General features: G+C 42.6%; 1 protein-coding gene across 2 annotated transcripts in view; it reads left to right on the forward strand.

The window, feature by feature from the left end:
* Window positions 1-3: 3 nt before the first annotated feature.
* The window catches only part of CPSF3 (cleavage and polyadenylation specific factor 3), a 40609-nt gene continuing 12858 nt past the window's right edge, over window positions 4-27754 (forward strand). For both annotated transcript variants that reach the window (XR_009248169.1, XM_058682494.1), the window contains exons 1-12: window positions 4-304; window positions 5009-5072; window positions 6154-6251; window positions 7378-7506; window positions 8730-8907; window positions 10063-10152; window positions 10602-10752; window positions 17286-17461; window positions 18720-18878; window positions 19778-19924; window positions 23025-23177; window positions 26522-26630. Coding sequence is in view for 1 of the 2 variants with exons in the window: in XM_058682494.1 (XP_058538477.1) it covers window positions 255-304; window positions 5009-5072; window positions 6154-6251; window positions 7378-7506; window positions 8730-8907; window positions 10063-10152; window positions 10602-10752; window positions 17286-17461; window positions 18720-18878; window positions 19778-19924; window positions 23025-23177; window positions 26522-26630 (1504 nt within the window). In the remaining variant the exon portion in view is untranslated. The remainder of the gene's footprint in view (window positions 305-5008; window positions 5073-6153; window positions 6252-7377; window positions 7507-8729; window positions 8908-10062; window positions 10153-10601; window positions 10753-17285; window positions 17462-18719; window positions 18879-19777; window positions 19925-23024; window positions 23178-26521; window positions 26631-27754) is intronic.

A 27754-nucleotide genomic window follows, 5' to 3' on the forward strand; every position in this document is an offset into this window, starting at 1 on the left:
CCGAGACGTCGCGCAGGCGCAGAACTGACCCCGCCCCAGGTTTCCGGACTCCGCTGAGGGGAGGAACCTCGCGTCCCGGTTTCTCCGACCGGAAGTCGGGGGGGAGGAGCTTAGTGTCGCGGGCGCCGGAGGGCCGGAAGTTGTGCTCTGGATGGATGGGCTTCTCCTGCCTGTGGTGCCCCGAGGTTCTGCTTCCAATTTAGAAAGACTCCGTGACCTGATCCTCAGCCCCGCTTCGCCTTCAGACTTCCGAGATGTCTGCGATTCCTGCTGAGGAAAGTGACCAGCTGCTGATCCGACCCCTGTAAGGGACCAGCGCGAGAGGGAATGAAGCCACGGGCTGTGCGAGGCGAGGAGGGGTAACCGGATGTTTGGCCGCCTCAGTCGCCCGCCCGCACGCTCGCAGGCCTCGGGAGCCTGCCCTTGGTCCGCAGTTGCGGGCCAGGCCTCTCGGGCTGAAGGGGTTTGGAGAACTGTGGATCGGAACGGGCCTGCTAGGTTGAATGGGACTTTGCTTTTTCTTCAGTCTCAGGGGAGAGTGTGTGGGAGTTGGGGGCGGGAAAAAATGTCTCTTTGGGCCGCTGGGCGCTTTCCTAGACGCTAAAGAGTGGAAGCGGCAATGCAGATGACGGCAGGATGAGACGAGGACCTGGGTTAAGCTCTGGCAGGTGTGAAGAAGAGCCAGATCTGTTTCTTACGTTACCTCCAGGACTTGACATTTGCCAGGATGTGAAAGAGGAAATACATGAGCTCTGAGTTTTGACCTTCTGACTTCAGACCCCAGCAGAATAAGGGAGGGAGAAAGAGCAGAGATGTGAAGGACAAAAACTCAAACCTTAATTGTCCACGAGAGAAGGCTAGTCTTTGAGTGGAGCTGGCCTTCTGCCAGAGAAACACTTCACAGATCTAGAATGCTGCTTAGAACTTAGACAAAGCGGAGAACTTTGTCCTAGAGATGAGCGGTTTGCATTCACAAATGCATGTTTAGGTAGAAGTTAGCATCGCATTAGCTCGTGCGTTTTTCAAAAGGTAGACGGTGTCTCTGCATCCATCCAGTAAGGATTAGTTGAGCACCTACCGGAGACATAACAGGTTCCCCACTGCTTAGTTCACACCTGTCCTCTCTCCCTGTGTTCAGCGAACACTGAGCAAGTGTCAAGCATCGCACTAGGCACTAAGACAGCGCTGAGTTAACTGAATTCACTCTTGGTACGAATAGCAATGCAAAGTGAAAAGTTCTGGAGAGATCGTTTGGAACAATAGGAGACCATTACTTCGGGGTCAGACGTGGAATTCAGTCCCTACTCTCATTTGCTAGGACAGCAACCTCACTGAACCCATTTCTTCACGTTTAAATAATATAGCAACACATTGCAAGGAGTGAAGCTCATAGTAGGTGCTCAGTAAATGGTAACTCTTAGAAGAGTACCGATAGGCATTGCACTGAGTGCTGGGAGACTACGGAAAAGGGATTTCTAACAAGCTGACAAGCAAAACCTAGCTCCCGCATCCCGGCGGATGCAGTGCTGAGTCCTAAAGAATAAGTAGGAATTAAAGACCGGTAAAGTGTCGGGCAAGGATGTTCCAGGCAGAGGAAGTGGCCCATGTGAAAAAGAGTGGTCACAGTGTGTGGCTGGTTTCCTCATGGCTGTGGCTGAAAGATGAGCTGGTGAGGTGGGAGAAAGGCTGTCAGGGACCAGCTTATGAAGGACTCTGTATACATACTAAGGAGTTTGGGTGTTTGTCATGTCAGTTCTAGAGAGCCAATGAAGGCTTTAAGCACGGATGAGATACAGTGGGAATTCGGCTTTAGGAAGATCACTCCTAAGGATCTTCTCGCTTTAGGAAGATCTCTCCTAAGGATCTTCTCGCTTTAGGAAGATCTCTCCTAAGATCGCTCCTTTAGAAAGATCTGCTCCAGCAGTGTAGCAGATGAGTGAGTTCAGTGGAGGGAATCCAGGAGGAATGTAATGGAAATAATCCAAGTAAAAAGCAGTGAGGGCTTGGCAGGAATGAGATGAGCATTGAATGAATTGGAAAGTAGGTTTCAGAGAGTAAGGAGGTGACATCTTTACAGCTTTGTAGCTGATCAGATGTATTGGAAGGGGCGGTTGTGGGGAGGAGTGTTAGGAGGTCTTGGGTTCCTAAGCTGGGCAGCTGGTAAGGGGTCGTGTTAGTCACTTGAGTACAGGAGCTGGGGCAGTTCTGGAATAAAGGTGGGAGTTCTGCTGTGTTATAACAGCTTTATTGAGATACGATTTACATACCATACGGCTCATTAAAAGTGTACAATTCAGTGGTTTCTAGTATATTCAGAGTTGTAAGACCATCACCACTGTCTAATTCCAGAGCATTGTCATCATGCCGAATATAAGCCCTGTACCCATTAGCAGTCACCCTCCTGTCCTCCCAACTTCCCCAGCTCCTGGCCACCATTACTCTGCTGTCCTTCTCTACAGATTTGCCAATTCTGGACATCTCACTTAAATGGGATCATATGATATGTGACCTTTTGGGACTGGCTTTGACTTCTTTCACTTAGCCTTATGTTTCCAAGGTTTATGATTTGGAAGTTTTTGACATTCAGCAAGAATTTCTTGAGATTTACCACATTCCAGGCGCTACAGCTAAATAGTGTAAGAAAGACAATGCCTCTGCTCTTAGGGAGCCTTCATTTTAATAGAAACAAACCGTAAGTAAGTGGATATAGTAACCTCGTGTTAGTATAAATGTTGTGAGGGGCGCCTGGGTGGCGCAGTCGGTTAAGCGTCCGACTTCAGCCAGGTCACGATCTCGCGGTCCGTGAGTTCGAGCCCCGCGTCAGGCTCTGGGCTGATGGCTCGGAGCCTGGAGCCTGTTTCCGATTCTGTGTCTCCCTCTCTCTCTGCCCCTCCCCCGTTCATGCTCTGTCTCTCTCTGTCCCAAAAATAAATTAAAAAATGTTGAAAAAAAAAAAAAAATTAAAAAAAAATAAATGTTGTGATAGGTAGAGTTGTGCGAAGGGCAAAGGAGAGGAGGTAGTCAAGAGGAGGCCTCAGAAGGTGACATTTGGACGGAGATCCAGATGGTACAAAGGAGCCAATCGTGTCAACATGTGAGGGCAGAGCATTCTAGGGAAAAAGAGCAAGGACAAGGGACTTGAGGTGAAGACGAGTTTGGCGTATTTGACCATGAGGTGCCTGTGGGATTTGCCAGTAGAAATACCTAACCGCCTACAAGTACAGACTTGGAACTCATCAGCATGTCACACGTGTGGGACCGAAGATCACGGAGCCTGAGAAGAGGGCCGAGGAGAGGCCCACACGGTGTCAACGTTTGAAGTGTGGGCAGAGGCCTGTGAGTGTAGGGAAACTCCAGAGGAAAACCAGTGAGACAGAGGAGAGCGTGACTCAGAAACACCAAGGGAGAAGAGCCCAAAATCCCAGGCCGGCTTGAACGTCGAGGAGCCGCCGAGAGGCCAGCGAAAGGGAGTGTGCGGGGCTCTCAGGAGGCGGCCGCGCAGAGGAGTGGCGTGGGAACCGAGGGGAATCAGAAGGGAGGCCTTTTAATGTTAGGGTGAGAACACCGCGGCAGGTCTGGGTCGTGATGCAAAAGTAGGCGGGAGGGGAGGCGTCCAGGGCCTCCGGAGGACAGAGCATGCAGAGCGGACACCCGTGGTGGCAAGGTCAGCCTTGGACAGAAAGAGAGCTCTGTTGTGTTGCTATAGGAGAAATGGAGGGGAAATATGTGGGTTAGTTGGGAAGTGAAGTTGGGGAAACTGGCAAACAAGCTGTATGTTTTTTTAACATTTCTTTATTTATTTTGGAGAGACAGAAAGAAACAGAGTGTAAGCACGGGAGGGGCAGAGAGGGGGAGTCACAGAATCCGAAGCAGGCTCCAGCTGTCAGCCCAGAGCCCGATGCGCGGCTCGAACCCACGAACCGTGAGACCATGACCTGAGCCGAAGGCTGAGCCCCCCAGGCGCCCCTAAGTTGTATGTTTTTTGATGCAGAGACGGCCGCTGCCTCAAGTGAAGAAGAAAGAAGGTTGGGAAAGTTAGGAAAGAGGACAAAGTTTGAAATCGTCGCTGTGGAAACTCTTAAGAGAAAACTGAGCTGGGGACACCTAAGAAGTTGCCTAGAGGGCCAGTTAACGTGGGCGGCCAGGAACTCATGGCAGCACCACGGTTGTTTGATTTTTGTTCATCAGAGTCCCCCTGGGTGGTAGGATCTCCATTTGGAGATGGAGCCGCCCCATCTCTGCCTCCCAGTGAGTGGACTGAGGTCCTTGAAGTCAGGGTCCGTGTAATAGGCATTTCCGTATGCGAGGCACGTAGAGTACAGTGCTTGATGTTCAGGGAGTGAATTCAGTGATACCTAGAATGGGTGGGAAAAGGCATCACAGAAGGTGAGGGACTGGAAAAAAACGGGTGGGGCTTAGCTTCAAGTGCATCTTAGGATAATTGGAAATTAAGGCTGTTTTACTCATTTAGGGAGAAAGGAGAATAGCCTAATCACTTGGCGTCCAGTACCCTGAAATAACAAACCAGAGGGAAAAGGGACTGAGGTTCACAGCCAGGAATGAAATAAGTCTATTTAAATCTAAGCTATGTAGTAAATGCATGATTCTCCTAAAGAAAATGAAAGAATTTGGAAGTTCTTACGGGTTCACACTCAAGTGCTGATCCTAAAAGTATGACCAGATAATCTGCATAACCGCTAGATTACTTTTCCATTAACATCATAATTTAGCCCTAACATTCCGAAGATTGGATTTAACCTTGGGCTTCATGTATCTGCACCGTCTCCTCTCAAGTTTTAGCAACTGCAAAATCCCTGAACTCCCAAGGGTTAAGTTCCATCTTTTCCCACACTGACACCGCTCTTCCCTATCTTTGTAAGTTTCTAGAACTCTTACCTGCCTCAGATAAGTGTTATCGTCAAAATGGGGCACTATTTAAGTTTGGATTTATTGGGCTTGATTTTGATTGTTTCTAATCATTTTTACTTCTCCCCTTGAATGTTTGCAGTGGAGCTGGGCAAGAAGTAGGAAGATCATGTATTATCCTGGAGTTCAAAGGAAGAAAAATAATGGTAATTATTTTGTAGAGAGGTTAATAGTACAGCTGTGTCTGCATTGGGGGTTAGGTCTTTCCTGGTACTGTAGCTGTCTGTTCAACTCCCAGAAAAATGTCATAGTTTGTGTATGTAGTCTGTGCTGCATAATGTTAATGTGAATAACGTAGACTTCTGTTTAGTAATTTGACGAAACATTAAGTTAACTGAGAAGATGTATTCTAAAATTGTAAAATTGTCAACCAGGTCCCTCTTCTGCTCATGGAGGGTCGGGTCAAACCAACTGGCCCCACCCGCCGTGGAGGACAGCCAAGGAACTGAGTGCAGGAACAGGTGCAGAGCCCCAGCCACCCCCATGCCGCCCGGGATGATAGAGCCCTGGTTCGGCAGTGTAGATACCTAAGTTCGGGGGCCCCTGACTTTGGGCAAGGCAGTCTGCCCCTCTCTGCCCATTTCCTTGTCTGAAAGACGAGAGATGATCTCCATAGTCCTCACTAGAAAGACATTTCAGTGCCTCATCTTGTTCCTGTGGTTCCACTTCTCTTGCTTCTCCCAATCATTAAAGAACAGGCATGTGCCAGATACTGTCATCTTTTTAGTCATTTATTGTGTGAATGTGGTAGTCATGCCCCCAAAATGAGTAGGTAACTCATTAATGACTGACTTTTAAGAACTCACTCCCTAATATGTTAAAATACTTACGTTGCCCTGACCCGCTCAGTTTCCCATTTTTGATTAGCATCTTCTCACAACAGTCAGGTCTGGTAGTAGTGAATCTCTGAACTTAAAATGCCCCCCATGTTCTGATAACCAAGGTTTTTGAAAAAGAGTTCATGCCTTGTTAGTTTGCATTCATAAAACCAGCTGAAGAGAAGGTGTCTTAGATCTTGTTTCCTATGACTGAAATGTGGGCTGTATTCTATGTTTGAGGAGTTAGAATTGTTAACGGCATCTGTGCCACGTTGACTAAGGACTGGATTCCAGATGTCAGTGTATACAGTCCATCTTGATTGCGTGTGTGATGGATTTGTTATAAATACTGCTTATTAAATAAGTTTTAATAACGTCTAGGAAACTGTGATCCTTTTTTCTCTTGCAGTTGGACTGCGGGATCCACCCTGGCCTGGAAGGAATGGACGCGCTTCCTTATATTGATTTAATCGACCCCGCTGAGATTGATCTCCTGTTAATTAGTCAGTAGGTCCTTTTCTTTACTCATGACACGGTTTTTCAAGAACTTTCACTCTAAAGATCATTCTCAGATTTTAAGACTACTAGGAATCATATTGCAGTCGGGTAGGACAACACTCCCTCTTGGCATCACGGGTTTGAGACACTTATGGGGCTCCTGGGTGGCTCATTGGGTTAAGCATCTGACTCTTGACCCCGGCTCGGGTCATGCTCTCACGGTTCACGAAATCAAGCCCCGCATCAGGCTCTGTGCTGACAGAATGAAGCCTGCTTGGGATGCTCTTGCTCTCCCTCTCTCTCTCTGCCCCTCCTCCATTCATGCCCCCTTGTGTGCACATGTGCGCGCGCTATCTCTCTCTCTCTCTCTCTCTCTCTCTCTCACTCACTCAGAATAAATAAGTTTAACTTTAGAGACACTTACTCTGAAAAACTTACTTTCCTGCTTGTAGAGTACGTGAGAAAGAGATAGCATACACTTTGGGTCACTGTAAAACTTGAGACCAAGAAAGCCCTTTCTCAGAATATCTCCTTGAGGTCGCTGTCCTTGACACACTTTGTAGGAGCTTCATTTGTAAATGTTTTAGCTTCATACCACTGAAGTGCTTATTATGATTCTGGCTGTCAAGAGGAGGTTTGGGTATGTTCCTCCTTCCGTAATTATCATTGGTAAATGTTCTGATGTTTAAAAAATACTTCCAGTGTCGTCTATATGGTAGAGCTGGATGCATTATTCCTTCCCTCTGCGTATAACCTAGCCTTGGTGTTCTGAAAGTATCCATACGCAGTTGTTACGTAGAACTTTGCTGCACAGTCAGCAGCAGTTTCTTTCAGGTGGTATTTGATGGATAATACTTTAAGAATTGACAGAATCTGGGGCGCCTGGGTGGCTCGGTCGGTTGGGCGTCCGACTTCGGCTCAGGTCATGATCTCACGGTCCGTGAGTTCGAGCCCCGCGTCAGGCTCTGTGCTGACAGCTCAGAGCCTGGAGCCTGCTTCCACTTCTGTGTCTCCCTCTCTCTCTCACCCTCCCCCATTCATGCTCTGTCTCTCTCTGTCTCAAAAATAAATAAATGTTAAAAAAAATTTTAAATAAAAAAATAGAATTGACAGAATCTTCTTGTTTCTTTTTAAGTTTCCATCTGGATCACTGTGGAGCTTTGCCCTGGTTTCTACAGAAGACAAGTTTCAAAGGAAGGACATTTATGACTCACGCTACAAAAGCTATTTATAGATGGCTTCTCTCAGATTATGTCAAAGTTAGGTAAATACCTCTATTAGATTTATACAGGGATTTGATTCTACAGAATACATATAGTTCAAGATATGGACCTTTTTATGTTTTGAAGTGAGACACTCTTTTTATTCACAAGGATGTCGTTCATTTGTCAGTATCAACTCCTCAGATACCCAGCATGTACCTAGCACCTTCCTGGCCATAAAGTCTTTATGAAGTTTTTACATCCTTTTGAATCTTTGTAATTTAGGTGAATTATAAGGTATGCTAGCAGTATTCTATAAACAGAATTTTATGATTTTATTAAAATTTAAGATCAGGTACATGATACAGTGACATATACTGAAATGTTATTTTAGATTATTTGATCAAAGCACATTACCGTCAGAAATGAAAAAGTTTCCCAAGGAAGGTTTTTCCAGTTTTAAGAGGATAATCAGACAAGCTACAAGTATTTTTGTGATACGTACAGCAAACGTTTTTAGCCTTGGAAAGCTTACTGTTTAATTTGTATATTCCAAGAGTAGCTTGGATACAATTTATTACTCTTCACATATAAATACAAAAGAATAGAAGAGGTGCCCTTAGTAATAATTATTCTGCTTAACACTTGAATGATATTTACCATGTGCAGACACAGTCCACACTCCTCAGCATGTTAACTCATTTAATCTTCATATCAACTTCATGATGCACGTTCTGTTAAGAATCCCATTGTACAGGCGATGGACCAGAGGCACAGAGAGGCTAGGTGACGTGCCTGTGATGGTCATAGTAAGAGACAAAGCTACGATTTAGAGCCAAGCAGTCTGGCACTAGAATCCGTGTCCTTAGCCACCACTCCCTTTTGCTTTTTTGGAAGTACATTAGTATAATTTTCAGGAGAAAACTTACACTACCCTTTTTAGAGAAATCTCACATCCTGATATGAGAATCTCTGTTCAATGTATATGAGCGAGTTTGTCACTGGGGAGTGTCGGGGCAGAGAAAGACGTGGAGAAATACCATCATAGAGTACTTTGCCTTAATTTACTATGTACTTTGCTTAAAATCATGTTTTGTAGCTGTATACACCAAACATTTTTATTATTATAATTGCAGAATTAAAAAACGTCCGAGAGATTCTAAATAGTGTAATCCTTGAGGTGAAATAACTTTGTGGCTCCTTCATTCACAGACAGTCTCTGAGTTTCAAGAGTTTAAGAAATCTGACTCTCAGTTTTTCCTTGTTGACATCTTTGACAATTTAGTAACATATCAGCAGACGACATGCTGTACACGGAGACAGATTTGGAAGAGAGCATGGACAAAATCGAAACCATCAACTTTCATGAAGTTAAAGAAGTTGCAGGAATCAAGTTTTGGTGTTACCATGCAGGCCACGTTCTAGGAGCTGCCATGTTCATGATTGAGATCGCGGGCGTGAAGGTACTTTTGCTCTGGCAACTTCCTCCCCAGAAGTAATGAGTGCAGAGCTCTGTGCCAGCAAGCGATACTGAAGAAAGTTCCGTAAGGCTTGCAGAGTGCTACACACTGAAACATAGGATAAAATTAAATTGAGACTTCTTCCTTTTAAATATCACAGTTCATACCCCCACGGTACAACTTCCTCTCTCGCGACTATAAAGATTAAAATAAGCTCCTTAAAAGACTAACGTTCTTTCACAATATCATAGGATCAGTTCCTTTCCGGCGTCCTTTAGGAGAATGATGAGGGCAGAACTTTCTTCCTGGCTGCACCTATTTAACAGCAAACTGTGATTTGGCATTCACGTGTAAGCCCCTGAAGGGGGTGCTGCATGAGTGACAGGTGTTAATCAGAACAGATCCTTGCCGCCATCCTTGAGGACAAAAGACAAAGGGAGTCAATAAACTTGTAAAAGACCGGGGGATGGCCGCACCAGCACGCACTTCCGGTGCACGTTGGATCACTTGGGGAGCCTTATTAAAAACACTCATTGAATCAATTTGAGGGTGTGGCTTTGCCCTTTTTTTTTTTCCAAGTTTTCTAGGTGATTCCTCTGTGTAGGCAGAGCTGAGAATCGATGCTCCGGCGTAATATTGTCCTGAATAGTTAGCAGCCGCTCATAGATGTGAAACGTTTACATATCGAGTTATACTAAGTATTGCTAAATCATTTATCCTTACTGTTTGCTCAGAGGCACAAAAAATAAGTAGAGAATAACACTAAGGCAGATCGACGTTCCCATGTGAAATTTGGTGTTTATCCTCCATTTTAGATGGTTTTTCCATATACCTCAGTAGATTTCTTTCCTCATCATGCCCTTTTCCTCTTGGGTGTTCAGAGCACCTTCTCAAGTTTATTAATACACAGGTTACCTGTGCTGGATGCGTCTGGGAGTGTATCATTCCCCCAAGTTAAGAAGGAATAATTGAAACACTGGATGGTTTATGACTGAACTAAGTTATACACTTTGAATTACTAATATTGCATCTAAGTTTCATCCCTTGTGGGCTGTTGTTTCTACTGAAATTCACCTTCAGATTTTATGAGCTAAATATATTTACTAGTAAAGCAAAGCCTTCCAAATCCTGACTTTCTAGCTTTATTTTTTTTCACAGCTTTTGTACACAGGTGATTTCTCAAGACAAGAAGATAGACACTTAATGGCAGCTGAAATTCCGAATATTAAACCTGACATTCTCATTATTGTAAGTATTAGTGTGGTGTATTTTATTTATTCGCTTAAATGTTTATTTGTTTATTTTGAGAGAGAGGGGGCGAGAGAAAGTGTGGGTGGGGGAGGGGCAGAGAGAGGAAGAGAGAGAATCCCAAGTTGGCAGCTCAGAGCCGACATGGGCCTTGAACCCACAAACTGTAAGATCATGACCTGAGCCAAAGTTGGATGCTTAACCAACGCCACCCAGGCGTCCCAGTCCTGATGCCATTTTCTAAAAGTCTCTTACTGCTTGGCCAGATCTGAATTCTAACATTTTTATTTGCTCTTTTTTTCCAATTAGTATTATAACAGTATGTGTTCGAGTGAATGGCATGTTAACGGAGAAACGAATCACTTTGCTTCTGCATTTTATTGATGTTTCACTTTTGTATTCTTTGAGAATCGTCAATCTTGGTCTCCCACTTCTAATGTGTTTTTTAGGAATCTACGTATGGGACGCACATCCATGAGAAGCGTGAAGAGAGAGAAGCAAGATTCTGTAACACTGTTCATGACATTGTAAACAGAGGGGGCAGAGGCCTCATTCCTGTCTTTGCTCTTGGAAGGGCTCAGGAGCTGCTCTTGATCTTAGGTATGCTTTTCCTTTTTGTTTGGGGGATTTTCATAATCTTGGAGTGTGGCTCTGTCAAGATAAGTGCCTGGCCTTGGCTAGGTCATTCTGTCTTTCCAGGCTTCAGTTTCTGCATCTAAAAGCAGATATAAAAGCCCCGAGAAACAGTGGCCCTTGGGCGCTGCTACTGGGAATAAAGATTTCCCCCTTCTGTTTGCCATCAGCCTCAGACTTCTCCGCAGTGAGCTCACAAGTCCGAAAAATCTGCTGCCCTTTGATCCAGCAGTACCACGTGTGGGAAATAAATGATGTAAAGACAATTTTATGAATAAGAGTAATCATCATTTCAGTATTTTTAAAGAAATATGTCAGGAAATATCACCTTGTAGGAGAAAATCAATCACAGATGAGTAATTATATGTTGGCACATAAAATGCATATGGACATATATAAAATATATATAATTGGACCAGTGGGCCTGGGCGGCTTTCGGTTAAGCGTCTGACCCTTGATCTCGGCTCAGGTCTTGATCTCAGGATCGTGAGTTCAAGCCCCACAGAGCCTACCTTAAAAAAAAAAGAAAGAAAAAGGAAAAAATTAATTGGAATCACAAGGTTAGAGTTCAGAACAGTATGTTCTCTGATCCTATTTAAAAATATACAAATAGGGCTGCCTGGCGGGCTCAGTTGGTGGAGCATGAGACTTTTGATCTCGAGATTCTAAGTTCAATCCCCACTTTGGATGTATAAGACTAAAATCTTAAAAAACAATACTCCAGTGACTGGAAAGATGTTAAGCCTGCGTAATGAGAAAGTGGATGATTTCTTTTTTTATTTTCTGCTTTTCTCTACTTTGCAAATACTTCAATGAGCATGTATAAATTTTTGGGTACCACTCTTTGCATGTATTTATATTTAATGATTCTAACTCAGACATTCCGTGGTGCTGTTTGGGGAAAGCACTCTTCTTAAAGACTGATTGAGCGCCTTGTGTGTAAAGAGCTTCAGTGCAAAGAACTAGAAATGGTCACATCAAGCTGTTGCTCTCAGCTCTCCCATCTCTAGGATGATGCGGATAAGTCTGTCCCTGTTACACTGACAAGGAAAACGAGGAAAAACGGAGTAAATGACCTCAGCTCGAAAGCTGATCTGTGAGAGAGATCAGACATAGTAGGACTGCATTTTCTGCGCCCTAAGCCAATCCAATGTTCTTTTGCTCCTTTTTCTCTTAATTTTTTTTTTAACGCTTATTTATTATTGAGAGAGCAAGAGAGAGCATGAGCAGGGGAGGGGCAGAGAGAGGAGGAGACACAGAATCCGAAGGAGGCTCCAGACTCTGAGCCCGATGTAGGACTCAAACTCAAAACCCACGAGATCATGACCTGAGCCGAAGTCGGACACTTAACCGACTGAGCCACCCAGGCTCCCCTCTTGCTCCTTTTTTTTTTTTCTAACTGCAAGTCAAATTTGCCCTCAAAAGTCTCGAACTAAAACGTCTCCGTAACAAAGTAATTTGAAGAACAGAACAAATTGGGAAGCTGAAGCCATGGCTGTTACCGTCAAATTAGGTCACCAGATTCAGCACATAAAAATATAGGACACCCAGTTAAATTTTAACGTCAGAAAAATAATGAAGAATATCTTAGCACAAGTGTCTCAAAGATTTAGTAACCTATTTTTATACCGAAAATCTTGTGTTTTTTTATCTGAAATTCAAGTTTAATTTGGCATTTGATAATCTTACCTGGCAAGTCTGCCATCAGAGCATATATTGTGATTCCTCCTCTGTGCAATTGGTTGTTCCTTTTCCCCTAAATTCTCCCTTGGGGTGTAGTATTAACAGAAAGAGGGCAGCCATTTGAATGAGTGGTTTCAAATCTCATCTGTGTTCTAGCCGTGTGACCTTGGGCAAGTTACTCAACTTTTCTTTGATATTTAAAATGTATCCACAAAAATACACACACACACACAAATAGGAGATGTGATGTGATCTTGGGATGCAGTAGGCAATGGAAGGTATTTGAGAAATAAAAGAGAAAACTTATGCTATGTGAAAACTTAGGCAGCATTAAAATTTTTAATTTCACCAGTAAAAACATGAGCAGAATAAAGCAAAGGGCATGTAACCTACATGACAGAAGTCCCTGTCCTTATATAGAGTTTTTACTTATAAATCAAGTAGGAAAATACCATTCCCACACTCTTCAACCTTTTTTCAGCCTCAGTTTCCTAATCTATAGGATGGAGATGAATTGTTTTAAAAATTAGAAATGATAAATGTAAATAGCATACTAGGCATTTAATGCATTTTCTAAATGCAGGTACACCTAGGAGAACAAATGATACCTTTTGACCATATACTCTTATAATATTTTGGGATTTAATGAGAGTTTTCTCGTAAGATGAGCCTTCCTTTAAAGATACATTGTGTATGTTAGGGGCACCTGGGTGGCTCAGCGGTTGAGCGTCTGACTTTGGCTCATGTCATGATCTCACAGTTCATGGGTTCAAACCCCATGTTGGGCTCTGTGCTGACAGCTCGGAGCCTGGAGCCTGCTTCGGATTCTGTGTCTCCCTCTCTCTCTGCCCCTCCCCTGCTCATGCTCTGTCTCTGTCTCTCTCTCTTTCAGAAATAACCATTAAAAAAAAAAAAGAAACACAATTTGTAAGCATATATTGCCAACAGGTTTTGTTTATTTTTTTTTAATGATTTGATGGTTTCTTTATTTTTTTTAATTTTTGTAATGTTTATGTATTTTTGAGAGAGAGAGAAAAACAGAGTGTGAGCGCGAGAGGGGCAGAGGGAGAGACACAGAATCTGAAGCAGGCTCCAGGCTCTGAGCTGTCAGCACAGGGGCCCACGTGGGGCTCGTGGGACTTGAACTCATGAGCCATAAGATCCTGACCTGAACTGAAGTCAGATTTTTTTTGAAGTCAGATTCTTAACCGACTGAGCCACCCAGATACCCTGACAGGTTTTGTTTATTATGAGAAACTGTTTAGCAGCTTTTCAAAAATATATAGTCGTACAGTAATATTGTTTGTATGTGTTCAGAAACTATTTTAACTCTTTCGACAGTCCTGTTTTTTAACTGGCAAAGTTTAACTACACAAAGTCTAATTTTGATAAGTCTTTGAAATATTGAGAATACGTTTTTATTTAAAATTGTCACAGGATTTAGTCTCTCTAAGGTAATAAGTTATGGTCTGTTACTCAGCGTAAGCTTCTACTGAGTCATTTTTAAAAGCTTCCACGTCGGGGCGCCTGGGTGGCTCAGTCGGTTAAGCATCTGACTTCAGCTCAGGTCATGATCTTGCGGTCCGTGAGTTCGAGCCCCGCGTCGGGCTCTGTGATGACAGCTCAGAGCCTGGAGCCTGTTTCAGATTCTGTGTCTCCCTCTCTCTCTGACCCTCCCCCGTTCATGCTCTGTCTCTCCCTGTCTCAAAATTAAATAAACATTAAAAAAAAAAAAATCTTTTTTTAATAAAAATAAAAAAATAAATAAAAGCTTCCACGTCAGGGCACCCGGATGGCTCAGTCCATTAAGCGCTGACTTTGGTTTCAGCTCAGATCGTGGTCTCACTGTTAGTGAGTGTGAGTCCTGTGTCATGCTCCCCGTGGAGCCCAGAGCCTGCTTGGCATTCTCAGTCTCTCCCTGTCTATCTGCCCCTCCCCGCCTTGTGCTTGCTCTCTCTCTCTCAAAATCAATAAATTAATTAATTAAAAAATAAAAGCTTCCATGGCTTGGGACTATGATCACAATCTTCTTTTTAGGTCTGGCACTAGTATTCAGAAATAAGTTTTGATATTGTAAGTTTAAGTTAGTAAGGACCAGGCTAATTTTTTTTGAACTCTTTAAAACATAGTTATGTGCCACAAAATGAAAAGGCAACCTACTAAATGGGAGAAAATGTTTACAAATCATGCATCTGATAAAGGGTTAATATCCAAAATATATGAAGAACTTACACAACTTAAAAAATGTGATTAAAAACGGGCAGAAGCCTGGAAGAAACATTTTTACAAAGAAGACGTATAGATGGCCAACAGGCACATGAAAAGATACTCAGCATCACTAATCATCTAGGGAAATGCAAATCAGAACTACGGTGAGATACCGTCTCATACCTGCCAGATTGTCTGTTATCAAAAAGACAAACAAACAAAAAGATAAATGTTGGTCAGGATATAGAGAGAAGGAGACCGTCACACATTGTTGGTGGGAATGGGAATTGGTGCAGCCACTGAAAAACAGCATGGAGTTTCCTCAGAAAATTAAAAAAAGAACTACCGTACCATCCAACAGTTCCACTTCTGTTTTTGTTTTTTTTTTTTTAAGTTTATGTATTCATTTTAAGAGACAGAGTGTGGGAGGGGCAGAGAGAGAGAGGGAGAGAGAGAGAATCCCAAGCAAGCTCTGCACTGTCAGCACAGAGCCTGATGCAGGGCTCGAACTCATGAACCAGGAGATCATGACCTGAGCCGAAATCAAGAGTCGGACACTGAACCGACTGAGCCACCAGGCACCCCTTCTGCTTCTGGGTTTTTATCCGAAGAAAAGGAAAGCACCAATTTAAAGACATATATGCACCCCTGTGCATTGCAGCATTATTTACAGTAGCTAAGACATGGAAATGCCCCACATGTTCATTGATGAATGAGTGGACAGAGAAGATGTGGCACACATATACAGTGGAGAATGTGACTCCACGTTAGAAAAGAACAAAGTCTTGCCATTTGCAACAACATGGATGGAACTGGAGGGTATTACATAGTGAAATAAGACAGAAAGACAAATACCGTACGGCTTCACTTACGTGTACAGTCTAAAAAATAAAATGGGTGCCTAGGTGGTTCAGTCCATTAAGTGTCTGACTCTTAATTTCAGCTCAGGTCACTATCTCAACAGTTAGTGAGTCTGAGCCCTTCATTGGGCTCTGCATTGACAGTAAGGAACCTGCTTGGGATTTTCTCTCTCCCTCTCTCTCTGCCCCTCCTCTGCTTGAGCGCTCTCTCGAAATAAATGTGTTTTTTTAATCTTTTAAAAAATAATAAATAAACAAAGCCAAACAAACAGACTCATAGATATAGGAAACTGTTGGTTGCTGGAGGTCAGAGGGCTTAGGAGTCCAGCAAAATAGGTGAAGGGGATTAAGAGGTACAAACTCCCAGTTATAAGTAAGTTATGGAAATGTAACATACAGCATAGGAAATATGGTTAGTGATACTGTAATAATTTTGGCGACAGATGCTAGGTAGGGGATCATCCTGTAATGTATAAAAATATTGAATCACTGTGATGTACACCTGAAACCAATGGGATATGTCAATTACACTTTATACTTCAGTTTGAAAGGAAAAAAAAAAAAGAAATGTTAGCCTAGCCGGGGCTGGGCACTTAGGAAACCTTCAGAGCCTGACAGTCCCTTCCCTCGCTCTATTGTAGCTTCTGTACCTTGCATCAGAGCTAAAGCACAAGGGGGGCCAACATGTGTTGAATGAAGGGGCGTGCTTTCCAACCAGAGGCTGCATCCCAGGGCCTCGGGCCATCTGTTAGTATCAAATCCTAGCTGCCTGCATTCCAGTGCGTGATCTTGCGCCTTGGGCAAGTGGTTTGGTATTTCTGAGCTTCCGTTCCTTCTGTAAAACGTGGACTGTGCCCTCTGTGTGGTTGCGGACACCCTACGTGAGCCCTCTTCAGCACCCAGCATAGAATCTGTGCTCGGGAAATAGCAGCTGCTGCTAGTGCCGCTAACTGTCCCCGCCACAGTACTGCAGGGTCGCTAAGGGACACCAAGGGGCAGAAGTCGGAGTCTTGATTACCAGCAGCCTACAGCAGGCTGACTGACTAAAGCAGGAGGGAATGTACTGGAAGGTATTGGTGTCCCAGACTGTCCAGGAAAAATGGGAAGCGAGCCTGGAACAGGGCCCTTCCTGAGGGCAGGAGGCAAGATCCGTTAGGAACGCGTCCCAGGAAGGAGTGCCCGCTACTTGTTACCTGGGTGTCCGCCGGCAGGGCCAAGCCTTGTGAGAGGCCTACCAGGTGCAGAGCCATGGGGACGAGGCCAACTGCGGGAGGGACCAGAAGGGACCCTGAGAGAGGAAGTGGCCTGAAGGAAAACAAGGAAGGTCCGAGCCCAGCACCCCCACCCCTGGCTTTCCATCCCTGTGCATAGCAATGTCTTAAATGTGGCTTACCCTTAAGCAGGGTAATAATTACTGCAGACATAGCCGACACGTTGAACAAATTGTTGTGTGCTCGTAATTACAGATTGCACTTCTGACACTCCCGGGGGTTCCGAATCTTGATATCTTTGCTGTTAACACGTAAATTAGTGATTTGTGGAAATCGCAAGAGAAGGATATATAGAGTTTTTTTATTTCTATAAATATAGATATAAATCTATAGATACAGATTTATATACATATTTAAACGTTTTGATTTATTTCTGGGATGTCTGAATTTCTTTAAATTAATTACATGTATCACTTATTATTTGAACTATTTATCCCACATAACAAAATGAAATTTGTTTCTGATGAAATCTCTCTAGACGAGTACTGGCAGAATCACCCAGAACTGCATGATATTCCCATATACTACGCGTCGTCTTTGGCCAAGAAGTGCATGGCAGTGTACCAGACGTACGTAAATGCCATGAACGACAAAATCCGCAAACAGATCAACATCAACAATCCCTTTGTGTTCAAGCACATCAGTAACCTCAAGGTGAGTGCTGAGGAAGAGGAAGGACCGGTAAACACAGAGAAGTCGATAGCACATTGATTCCGGGGCCGAGTCCTTTTGGCTGAGGTCTCGCCTTTTCTGTAGCAGGCACCATTTTCCTGCAGGAAAACAAAAATTTAGCAACTGGCATTCTCCTCTGCTTAAATCTTGCCAGTCATTCCAAGTCTCCATTGGTTCTCAGTATTTACTGTTGCTGAATAAGTTAGTCTGCCTGCCATAGAAACAGAAAGTCTTGATGAGAAAAATATCTTATGTTACGTCTTAACGTTTTTCTGTCCTTCCTCAAACCTAATCGTCTTTTTGATTTGCACTGCAAATTCCATGTATGAACATTTTCATATGTTTACTTTTCTAGAGCATTCAATAAAAGCTGATTTTCTTTAGTTAAAAAAATGTTGTTTTAAAAATATATTGTTTTATTGGGGTGCCTGGGTGACTCAGTTGGTTAAGCGTCCAACTTCGGCTCAGGTCGTGATCTCATGGTTTGTGAATTCGAGCCCCACATCAGGCTCTGTGCTGACAGCTTGGAGCCTGGAACCTGCTTCGGTTCTGTGTCTCCTTCTCTCTCTGCCCCTCCCCAACTTGTGCTCTGTCTCTCTATGTCTCTCAAAAAATAAATAAATGTAAAAAAAGGTTTTTTTAAATATATATGTTGTTTTATTAAAGTTAATGCTATACTCTTAATAAAATAATGCCCCAAATAATTCAAGTGCTAGAAGTCATCTTCCAGTTGTAAGTGGGCTCTGTCCATAAAGTATTATTTTTTAAGTTAATTGCTTAAGAACTAGAGCCAAGTTTTCCCTGGAAACAATGTTAAACTTTTTGGTTAGATTTTTTTAGGCCAGCTCAAAATATTTGTGAAGTATGCAAAGCCATTGTGAGTGGGAAAGTTCTTTTGGAATTCTCTCTTGGGCAGAGAGAAAGCCATTTGACTCTTACTTTTTTCCTGCCTGCCCACTAAGCAATGAAAATGGTCCTATAATAGCCCATTAACTACCAGTAGAAGGTTTAGAAGGACAGTGTGAACTAACTGCTTCTTATCACTTTGTTTTCCTTTCATTCCTAGCTTCAGTTGTTTAGGAACTGAGAAATTAGACTTAAAATGTTTGCTCGTCTCCGAGTTCCTTACAGTAGTGTGATCAATCTTTTCACCTACCTTTTCGTTATTCTTTAAAAATAAGGACAGCCTTGCCAAACCCTGGTGCTTAGCATGCTTTTACCATTCCTTTTTCTCTCTTAGAGCATGGATCATTTTGATGACATTGGTCCCAGTGTCGTCATGGCCTCCCCGGGCATGATGCAGAGTGGCTTATCCAGAGAGCTCTTTGAAAGCTGGTGCACGGATAAGAGGAACGGCGTCATTATAGCAGGGTACTGTGTAGAAGGGACACTTGCCAAGGTCAGCTATGAGACCACTGTGTCATTCCTAATCAGAATTGCCAAGGTGGCACGTTAAAGTCTGAGAGGCACTTAATCTTGTTGCAGTAAAAAATATGGAAAGGAACCTAGTTGAGACCAACAAAAACATGAATACCCTCATGCACTGAAGAAGTTTACTAATATGTATTCTCTTGAAAAGCCGTAGAAGGTGTTTGGGTTGATTGCCCTTCTTCCTAATGATGCAGAATGGTTGATGTTAGCTCTTCGGGATGTACACATTGTGGGAAGTACGTGCAGAACTTTAGAAACAGTTTCTGAACATCCAAGCATCACATTCTCTTACCCCTGTTATCTATATAACTTGTCTTATTTCTTAAAATACGTTGTGATTCCCAGGGCACCTGGGTGACTCAGTGGGTTGAATGTCCAACTCTTGGTTTTGGCTCAGGTCATGATCTCACAGTTCATGAGTTCGAGTCCCGCATCCATCTGTGCTGATGGCACGAGCCTGCTTGGGATTCTTTCTCTCAGAATAAATGAATAAATGTTTAAAAAATAAAATAAAATTGACTTCCAGAATAGAAGCACATCTGTTTGAAAAGCGGCTTTACCAGGCAAGAGAATAGTTGGGAATACAAGTTTGGCTTGTATTGTACAATTGTACAAGTTAACAATTGTCACTTCCAGTATTTCAAATACATTGAAATTTAGTTAACCTGCCTGCTTTCCTGATTAAATATTTGCTTGCTCAAGAAAATAAGTATTTGATATTTACTAAGTCGCTATTAGAATGATTTTTGTGCTAAAGGTCCTAAATTTAACGTAAGAGTTTATGGCTGCGTTAAAAAATAGAAAATGTCCCTTTTCTTTTCTGTGGGTAGTTTTTTGCTTTTTTTAATTTTTCTTTCTTTTTAACAGCATATCATGTCTGAACCAGAAGAAATCACTACCATGTCTGGACAGAAGTTACCACTGAAAATGTCTGTTGATTACATTTCTTTCTCTGCTCACACAGATTACCAACAAACCAGTGAATTTATCCGTGCTTTGAAACCGCCTCATGTGGTTAGTCTATGAATTTGATTTCTAACATTAAAGGGGAAAGAAACATACCCAAGAAACTGTAGCAGCTGGTTTTCAAGTCAAACACCGCTTGTCACTAAGGTAGCCTTTCAACAGAGCACTTTTGCTTGTACTTGGATCTGACCTCTACAGCTCCCCTTTGAGTTAGGCAAGCTGTGCACTGTAATTTTCTCCACTTACCTGAGGTCACTTATCAGATCCACCAGATCCAGACCCAGTGCTCTTTCTGTCCCTTTCTGTTGCCTCCCCAGTAACTTAAGAGCACAGGCTTTGCAGTATGCTGGTTTTGAATCCCCGTTCTATCCCTTACTTGCTGTGTAACCCTGGGCAAATTACTTATCATCTCTGTACCCCATTTGTAAATAGGGATAACAATGCCTCATAAGGTTATTGTGAGGAAGGAGTGAGAGAACATATATATCTAAAGCATCTAAAATGGTGCCTGGCATGTAGTAAATGCTTAATAAGATGGAAAGAAGGGAAAGACAAGTCATGTAATGGTAGAAATTAAAGATCCAAATAGATACGAAATGTAGTACATAGCTCTTTACTGATGTGCTTTGTTTATATTTTTAAGTTTCATGTAATTATGAAAATAACAATTATATTTTGGTGGGACTAGGGAGGGGATAAGAGGGAAAAGCTAAAAAAAACATGTATTTTTAATCAACAGAACACTCAGGGAATATGTGTCTGGGAAACAGATGAAGTGCCCTTTCTGAATGTATTTGCAAGTAGTTAGAGGAAATAGCCTTCTGCTAATTTTTTTCCTTAAGTTTTTTTTTTTTTTTTTATCGTGGCAAAATATATATAACATAAAACTTGTAATTTTAACCATTTTTTAACTGTACAATTCAGTGGCATTAATTACATTCACAGTATTGTACAGCCATCACCACTATCTATTTCTAAAACTTTTTCATCACCCCAAAAAGAAATTGTACCTGTTAAGCAAAAATTTTCCATTTCCTCCTCCCCAGCCCCAGGTAACCTCTAATTAACTTCCGTAAATTTGCCTATTCTAGATATTTCGTGTCCGTGAACTCATATAAAATATATATAATATGTCCAAGGTTCATCTGTATCGTAACATGTATCAGAACTTCATTCCTCTGTGTGGATGAAAATAACAGTCCGTTGTGTGTAGATCCCACATTTTGTCTGCACATCTGCCAATGAACACGTAACGCTAGAGTGAACATGGGCCTGTAAGAATCTGAGTCGCTTTTTTCTGCTCCTTTGCACATATGCCAAAGAGTGTAATCACTGGATCGTGTGTTGTTAACTTTTTGAGGACTCACTAACCCTTCCCGTAGTGGCCTCACCATTTTACTTTCCCCCCAGCAGTGCACAAGGATGCCGGTTACCCCATATCCACGCCAACACTTGCTAGTTGCCTTTGTTTAATTATAGTCATTCTAGTAAGTGTGAAGTGGTATCTCATTGTGGTTTTGATTTTCACTTCCTAACGACTGATGATGTTGAGCATCCCTTCATGTGCTTTTTTGTTCGTTTTTGAGTTCTTTCTAGCATGGTAGTCCTCACAGGTATTTTCCCATTGGTCCTTACTTAGGAAGCAGATTCTCAGGCGGGGAAAAATCCCTCTCCTTTTTAGCATCATGAACGGTCGAATTGAGCTACAGCGCAGGCTCCTTACAGGTGTTTCCTAGCGTATGTGGTTTATGGATATTCCCCCCACATTTTCAAGCCAGGGAGGGAGTGTTGTACTGCCCTTTCTCTCTGGTGTCACCACCTCATCCTCAGGCCATTTCATTGCTCTTCAGGCTCTCTCTCTGCTGACAGTTAAAATTCCTGGATTCAGCTCGATGCTTACCTTCCTTCAGTAACCAGGTCAGCAAAAGTATGTCTACATGATAATGTAACAATAGTGTTAGTAGTAATAATGAGCAACAGCTATCAGTTATTATTTACCACGTGCCAGGTACTGTACTCATGTTTGAAGTAATCTCTGGCCCAGCGTGGGGCTTGAACTCTCAACCCTGAGATCAAGAGTTGCGTGCTCTACCAACCGAGCCACCCCGGCACCCCTGTACTCATGTTTTACGTGTATCAACTTGCTTACTCCTTACAACCAACAACTGGTTATAGATGAGAAAACCGAGATGTTACGTAAGTTGCTCAAGTTTACGGAGCTAGTAAGTGTTCGAAGAGCCGGGCGTTGTGTTTAAGCAGCCAGGCCTCGAAGCCTGGGCTCTTTGCTAGGTCTAGTAGTGAGGCCGGGTTGGCTTCTGTTAGCCCAGGCAGCAAACTATAGATTAAGGATGATCTGTCTTGTAAGATATAGGTTATAAAAGTGAATAGGAAGAGACTGGTATCTGATGCAATTGTCGTCAGTACCCCTCAAACACAATTTCATTTGGTTCTGAAATATTTTATTTGGTATTACTATAACAAACAGAAGAAAATACCAAAGGTCTTTGTTATCCCCTATAAAAAGCTTCTTTAGAAAGCCTTGTATTAAGATGGGGTACCTGGGTGGCTCAGTAAAACGTCCGACTCTTGATTTCGGTTCAGGTCATGATCTCCTGGTTTGTGAGTTGGAGCCCTGCATTGGGCTCTGTGCTGACAGCGCAGAGCCTGCTTGGGATTTTTTCTCTCTCTCGAAATAAGTCAACTTAAAAAAAAAAACAGGCTTGTGTTAAGAAATGTAAAGAAAACTATGGGTGTTTTCTTCATTAGTAGGAGTGGCAATAGTTTCATACAGGAATCACGTATCTAAAGCTGGTAGAGGCTGTGGAGTTTACAGAAGTCACGTGGTCCAGCCCTTTGCAGTTGAGTACGGAAGTCTAGAAAAAGTCCAGCGTCCACCAAGTTGTATGTCTTGTTAGTGGCAAAAAACTGAAGTTGAAGTTACTCTCTCTTAAAATAGTTCCACTTCAGGATTTTTAAGGCCAAACAGAATGAAAATACCTATACAAGTTTGATTGACTGGAGATCCTTCAAAGTAGTTCAGCTTAATAACTTCGAGTATATGTGTTTCAATATTTAAGTCAGATAGGGGCCATCATTAACCCACACTAAGAGTGTTTCCCTGTGCTCTCTGAAAATTCATTCTGTGTAGATTTTAGTCCATGGAGAACAAAATGAAATGGCCAGATTGAAAGCAGCCCTGATTCGAGAATATGAAGATAACGATGAAGTTCACATAGAGGTTCATAATCCTCGGAATACAGAAGCTGTGACCTTGAATTTCAGAGGAGAAAAGCTAGCCAAGGTAAAAGGTTGTGGTTTCTAATCTTACCCAGGTCTTTTCTAAAGGGAAATGTATACTTAAAAATACAGCCTTCTTTTAATCAAAGCAAGATAATGTGCTTAATGATGATTTCTGTTTACTTAGTATACTATAAGAATTTTCTCCTGGGGTCACCTGGGTGGCTCAGTTGGTTAAGCGTCTGATTTCATCTCAGGTCGTGATCTCATGGTTTATGAGTTCAAGCCCCGCCTTGGGCTCTGTGCTGACAGCCTGGAGCTTGGAGCCTGCTTCAGATTCTGTAACTCCCTCCCTCTCTGCCCCTCCCCTGCTCATAATCCGTGTCTGTCTGTCTGTCTGTCTGTCTGTCTCTCTCTCTCTCTCAAAAATAATTTAAAAAAATAAAATTAAATATATATATTTTTTTTTAAAAAGAATTTTATCTTGGGGTGCCTGAGTGGCTCAGTCATTTGAGCGTCCGACTCTTGATTTGGGCTCAGGTCATGACTTCGTGGGATTGAGCCCCGAGTCGGGCTCCGCACTGGTGGTTGGAGCCTGCTTGGGATTCTCTTTCTCCCCTCTGGCCCTCCCCTTGCTCACTCGCTCACTCTCTCTCTCTCTCTCAAAATAAATAAGCATTTAAAAAAAAGGAACTGAAGGAATTGTTTCCTTATGCTCTTTTAGGTCTTCTTCTGATTCTTCTAGTTCATTTCTTCACATAGAAAATTTTCAAGTACGTTAGATCTTAATGCAGTTGAGTTTGATAGCTTTTTAAACCACATTTCCACTTCCTTTTCATTCCTGTATTTGAGGAAGGAAATTCATTACTGTTTTATTACTACATCTCATACAGTATAATGTCTACTGGTCCTTCTCCCAGAGAATGTAAAGATAGATAGGTCTGTGTCTTTAAACATATGTGGTATGATGGAACTCACAAAAATTAGTCCTTTTTTGATGTTGAAATATAGTATTTTCAGAATTTAAAAATAGTTAAAGGGGCTCCTGGGTGACTCAGTTAAGCGTTCAATTATTGATTTCTGCACAGGTCACGAACTCATGGTTCATGAGTTCAAGCCCTGAGTCAGGCTGTGCACTGACAGCACAGGGCCTGCTTGGGATTCTCTGTTACCCTCTTTCTGCCCCTCCCTGCTCACCCTCTATCTCTGTCTCTTAAAATAAATAAACATTTACAAAGATAAATAAAATCGTTAAAAATCTTACCTGAGACTTCAGAGCGATACTATAAGGTATCCACATTTGTGCCTCCTGTGAAGATTTTTTTTCTTTTAAACGTTTATTTATTTTTGAGAGAGAAAGAGTGTGTGTGAGCAGGGGAGGGGCTGAGAAAGAGGGGGACAGAGGATTTGAAGCCAATTCTGTGCTGACAGCAGAGAGCCCGATGTGGGGCTTGAACTCACAAACTGTGAGATTATGACCTGAGCCAAAGTCGGACGTTTAACCGACTGAGCCACCCAGGCACCCCTTCTGTTGAGATTTTTTTTAAGATACTTCTAAGGGAAACTTTTTAATGATTTATCTGGTTTTAAATATCAGACATGTATTAATGAGCAAATTTACAGCAATTCTTTTAATATATAATGAGCCAGATATAAGAAGACTAATTGAGGAATATCCTTCCTTGCAGTTGAGTTTGAGGGGGAAAAAAGTTAGGACGTGAAGCTTTTGTTGCCAGAGAAGAACAGAGGGTTGTATTGACTCCTGTTCACAAAACTTTTTAATGGAAGCAATCTTACACCTATAGGAAAATGTATTCAGTTGGCAATCTAAGAGCTGATTTCCCAGACTCTGCTGGTTGAGAGGGAGGGAGGAGAGGTTTTATAGTCAGACTATTTAGGAGAAGCAGAGTTGAACAAAAATAAGCTGTTTTCTTTACCGCTGGACTTTTCAGAGTTTTGTTTTGCCATTATGCATTATAAATCTTCAAGAAATACAGTACACACCATTTTAAAAAGTTTTAACTACAGAACTGGGAACACAGTATAGATATGTATGTCACTTATATATAACTTGTGTATATGCATAGAGAAACTGTTGTCAATACCTGTTTCTTTGTACAGGTATTGATACACCAAATATAGCTTTGTATTAGAATGTGGTTCTGTGATTTCAGCCATAGGTGTGGTTACTTAAAATCATTAGCTCTAGTTTTTTTTCTCCTAAGTGCAGTCACTTTACTTACGGTGAAGTCTTTTACGGCAGCCATCCTCAACCATGCAAAACAGAAACTAAGAAGTAGGTGAAGGGAAGCAGATCCACAGAGAACTATCAGAAAAGCCATTCACCTTGTACGCGTGTCAGGCCAGCCAGTTGTATGTATGTTAATAAATCAGCACATTGGAAACCACGCGCTTGGCACAGCCGGCCGCAGCGGGCGAAGTCGGAGGAATCCTCGCTCTCTCGGTCTTGCTCTCTGAGGTGCTCGTGTGCAGGCAGACAAGCTCACCCAGCTTCTCGGCATCTGGGCCATCCCTGTATTTAAGATCGGTCTCCTGGGGGCAATGCTCCTTTCATTACCTCACCAGCACTTAAGGGAAAAGTCACCCTGACAAATCATCTGACGTAGAGCTTTGTCCCCTCATACAGTTATAACAGCAAACACTGTTACCACTGCCTGGCTGCTCTTTGTCTTACTTGATGAGAGGAAACAAGTATGAAATACACTGGCTTTTTCCTCTTTGGGTTCATTTATTAGTAGCGAAGACCAGTCACATTTAAGAAAGTTGGGTTTCATGCTTGTAAGGTGTTTGGTTTTGTTAGTTTTTGAGCAATCATTCTTTTAAAAATTCTTGCCCCTTGGTCGTAGGAGTTCTTCAACACCTGTCTTTATGGACAGATATTGGCAAAATCTTATCTTTATTGATGAGATATCACCTATCTCTATTGACCTCTCTATCCAAAGATGCTCCTCCTCTGCTAGTGTTGAGCCTAGTATAGACTTGCACCTTTGCATGAGGGAGCTCACCGTGTACGAGGCCTAAACCAGCGTGCAGGAGCCCGTACATTTCTGGCCTGCACCTGCAGCCTTCCCACCATATTACAACTATTGACAGCTTTCAGAGGCCCCAGCACCTATACGTTTACTTGCTTGCTGAACTGATCGGAACTGAACTGAACCTAGCTCTTCTTGCCAGATCTGCCCCGTGACTCTTGCCTTTGGTCTCTTGGTGGCTCTGTTCCTGTCCTCATCATGGACCTATATAACATTTTTTATTTTTCATGTTAAAATTCATGTCATTTTCATGGTTCACGTGTCAGATGGTCATCCTTGTGATTGAATATCTAAATAATTGCATTTTCCAAGATTCTGTTTTCTTCAAGTTTTTTGTGTTTTTTTTTAATAATAGGTCATGGGCTTTTTAGCAGACAAAAAACCAGAACAAGGCCAGCGGGTCTCAGGAATACTTGTTAAAAGAAACTTTAATTATCACATACTTTCTCCTTGTGACCTCTCCAGTAAGTATACTATTAAACATCAAATATCAGTTATTTTAATATTGAAAGAAAATCTGTGAAAACTTTTCATACTAATGGCCAAATCTTAAGTAGCAGCCAAATAATAAAATAGAAATTGATGAATTAATGATCCACATAGTTTTACGGGGGAAAAAAAAAAAATCTTCCTTGAACTACTTAAATGTTTGAATTCTTTGCAAAATAACTTTTTTCTTAATTGGGAACATAAGTTGACCTCTAAGACAGGTTGACTACTCCTGCTGACCCTTTACAAGCCTGTTTTCCACCTGTTACAGTGGAGTCCTGGTACTTTTGTTTTCTAACGTAAACTTGAATGCCCCCCCTACCCCACCCCCGACACACGCACGCATTTTGGTCTTTGTGACCTATAGTTGTACGTTCCTTGCTGGGCCTTTGTGTCGCGTGCCTGTGTAAATGCTGAGCCATCACTGCTTTCACAGTAAATGTGGTATTATTATCTGTAATAACGGTGCTCAGTTTTATGCAGATAGCCATAACAGAGTATGAGCACCTTATGAAGGAAGAAGAAATAGCAGTGTTTAGGGATTCATCTGAGCTGGGCCAGCTGTCAGCTTCTAGCCCATCACACAGTGGAGTGTAACTTGTTCTCTATCCAGCGGTTAGTGGATCTTACTCTGTGCCAGGCCCTGTGCCAGGCGTTGGAGAACTAAAGGTATGCTACAGAGCATGGTGCCAGCCCCTGGAAGGCTGTCTAGGGAGAGGCGCAGCCTTGTCAAGAGCTAGTCCCAGCACTGATGAGTGACAGAGAGGTGCATGGTAAGTGCATGGGGAGAGAACGGACCCAGACAAGTGGGAACAAGTTTTGCAAACCAGGTAGCCCCTGTGGCAGGTGGTGAAGGATTGCCGGGGTTGCCTGGCCCAGAAGAAAGCAGAGGACAGCTGGTGCCCTGGCTCGGAGATCTCCAGGGACCTGATTTTTTGAGGGCAGTGAGGCTGCTTTCTTACGGCTGAAGCAGAAGCTAACTAGTGGGGGGTGGCTGTGGGGAGTTAAGGGGGGAATGTAGGGCAGGAACCAATTAAGGAGCATCTTCTAAGCTTTCTCAAAAATAAGTTCTCCTTTACTTTGCTTTAATTTCTCTCTA

This window comes from Neofelis nebulosa, chromosome 9 (genome assembly GCF_028018385.1).
Source record: "Neofelis nebulosa isolate mNeoNeb1 chromosome 9, mNeoNeb1.pri, whole genome shotgun sequence".
Taxonomy (NCBI): domain Eukaryota; kingdom Metazoa; phylum Chordata; class Mammalia; order Carnivora; family Felidae; genus Neofelis; species Neofelis nebulosa.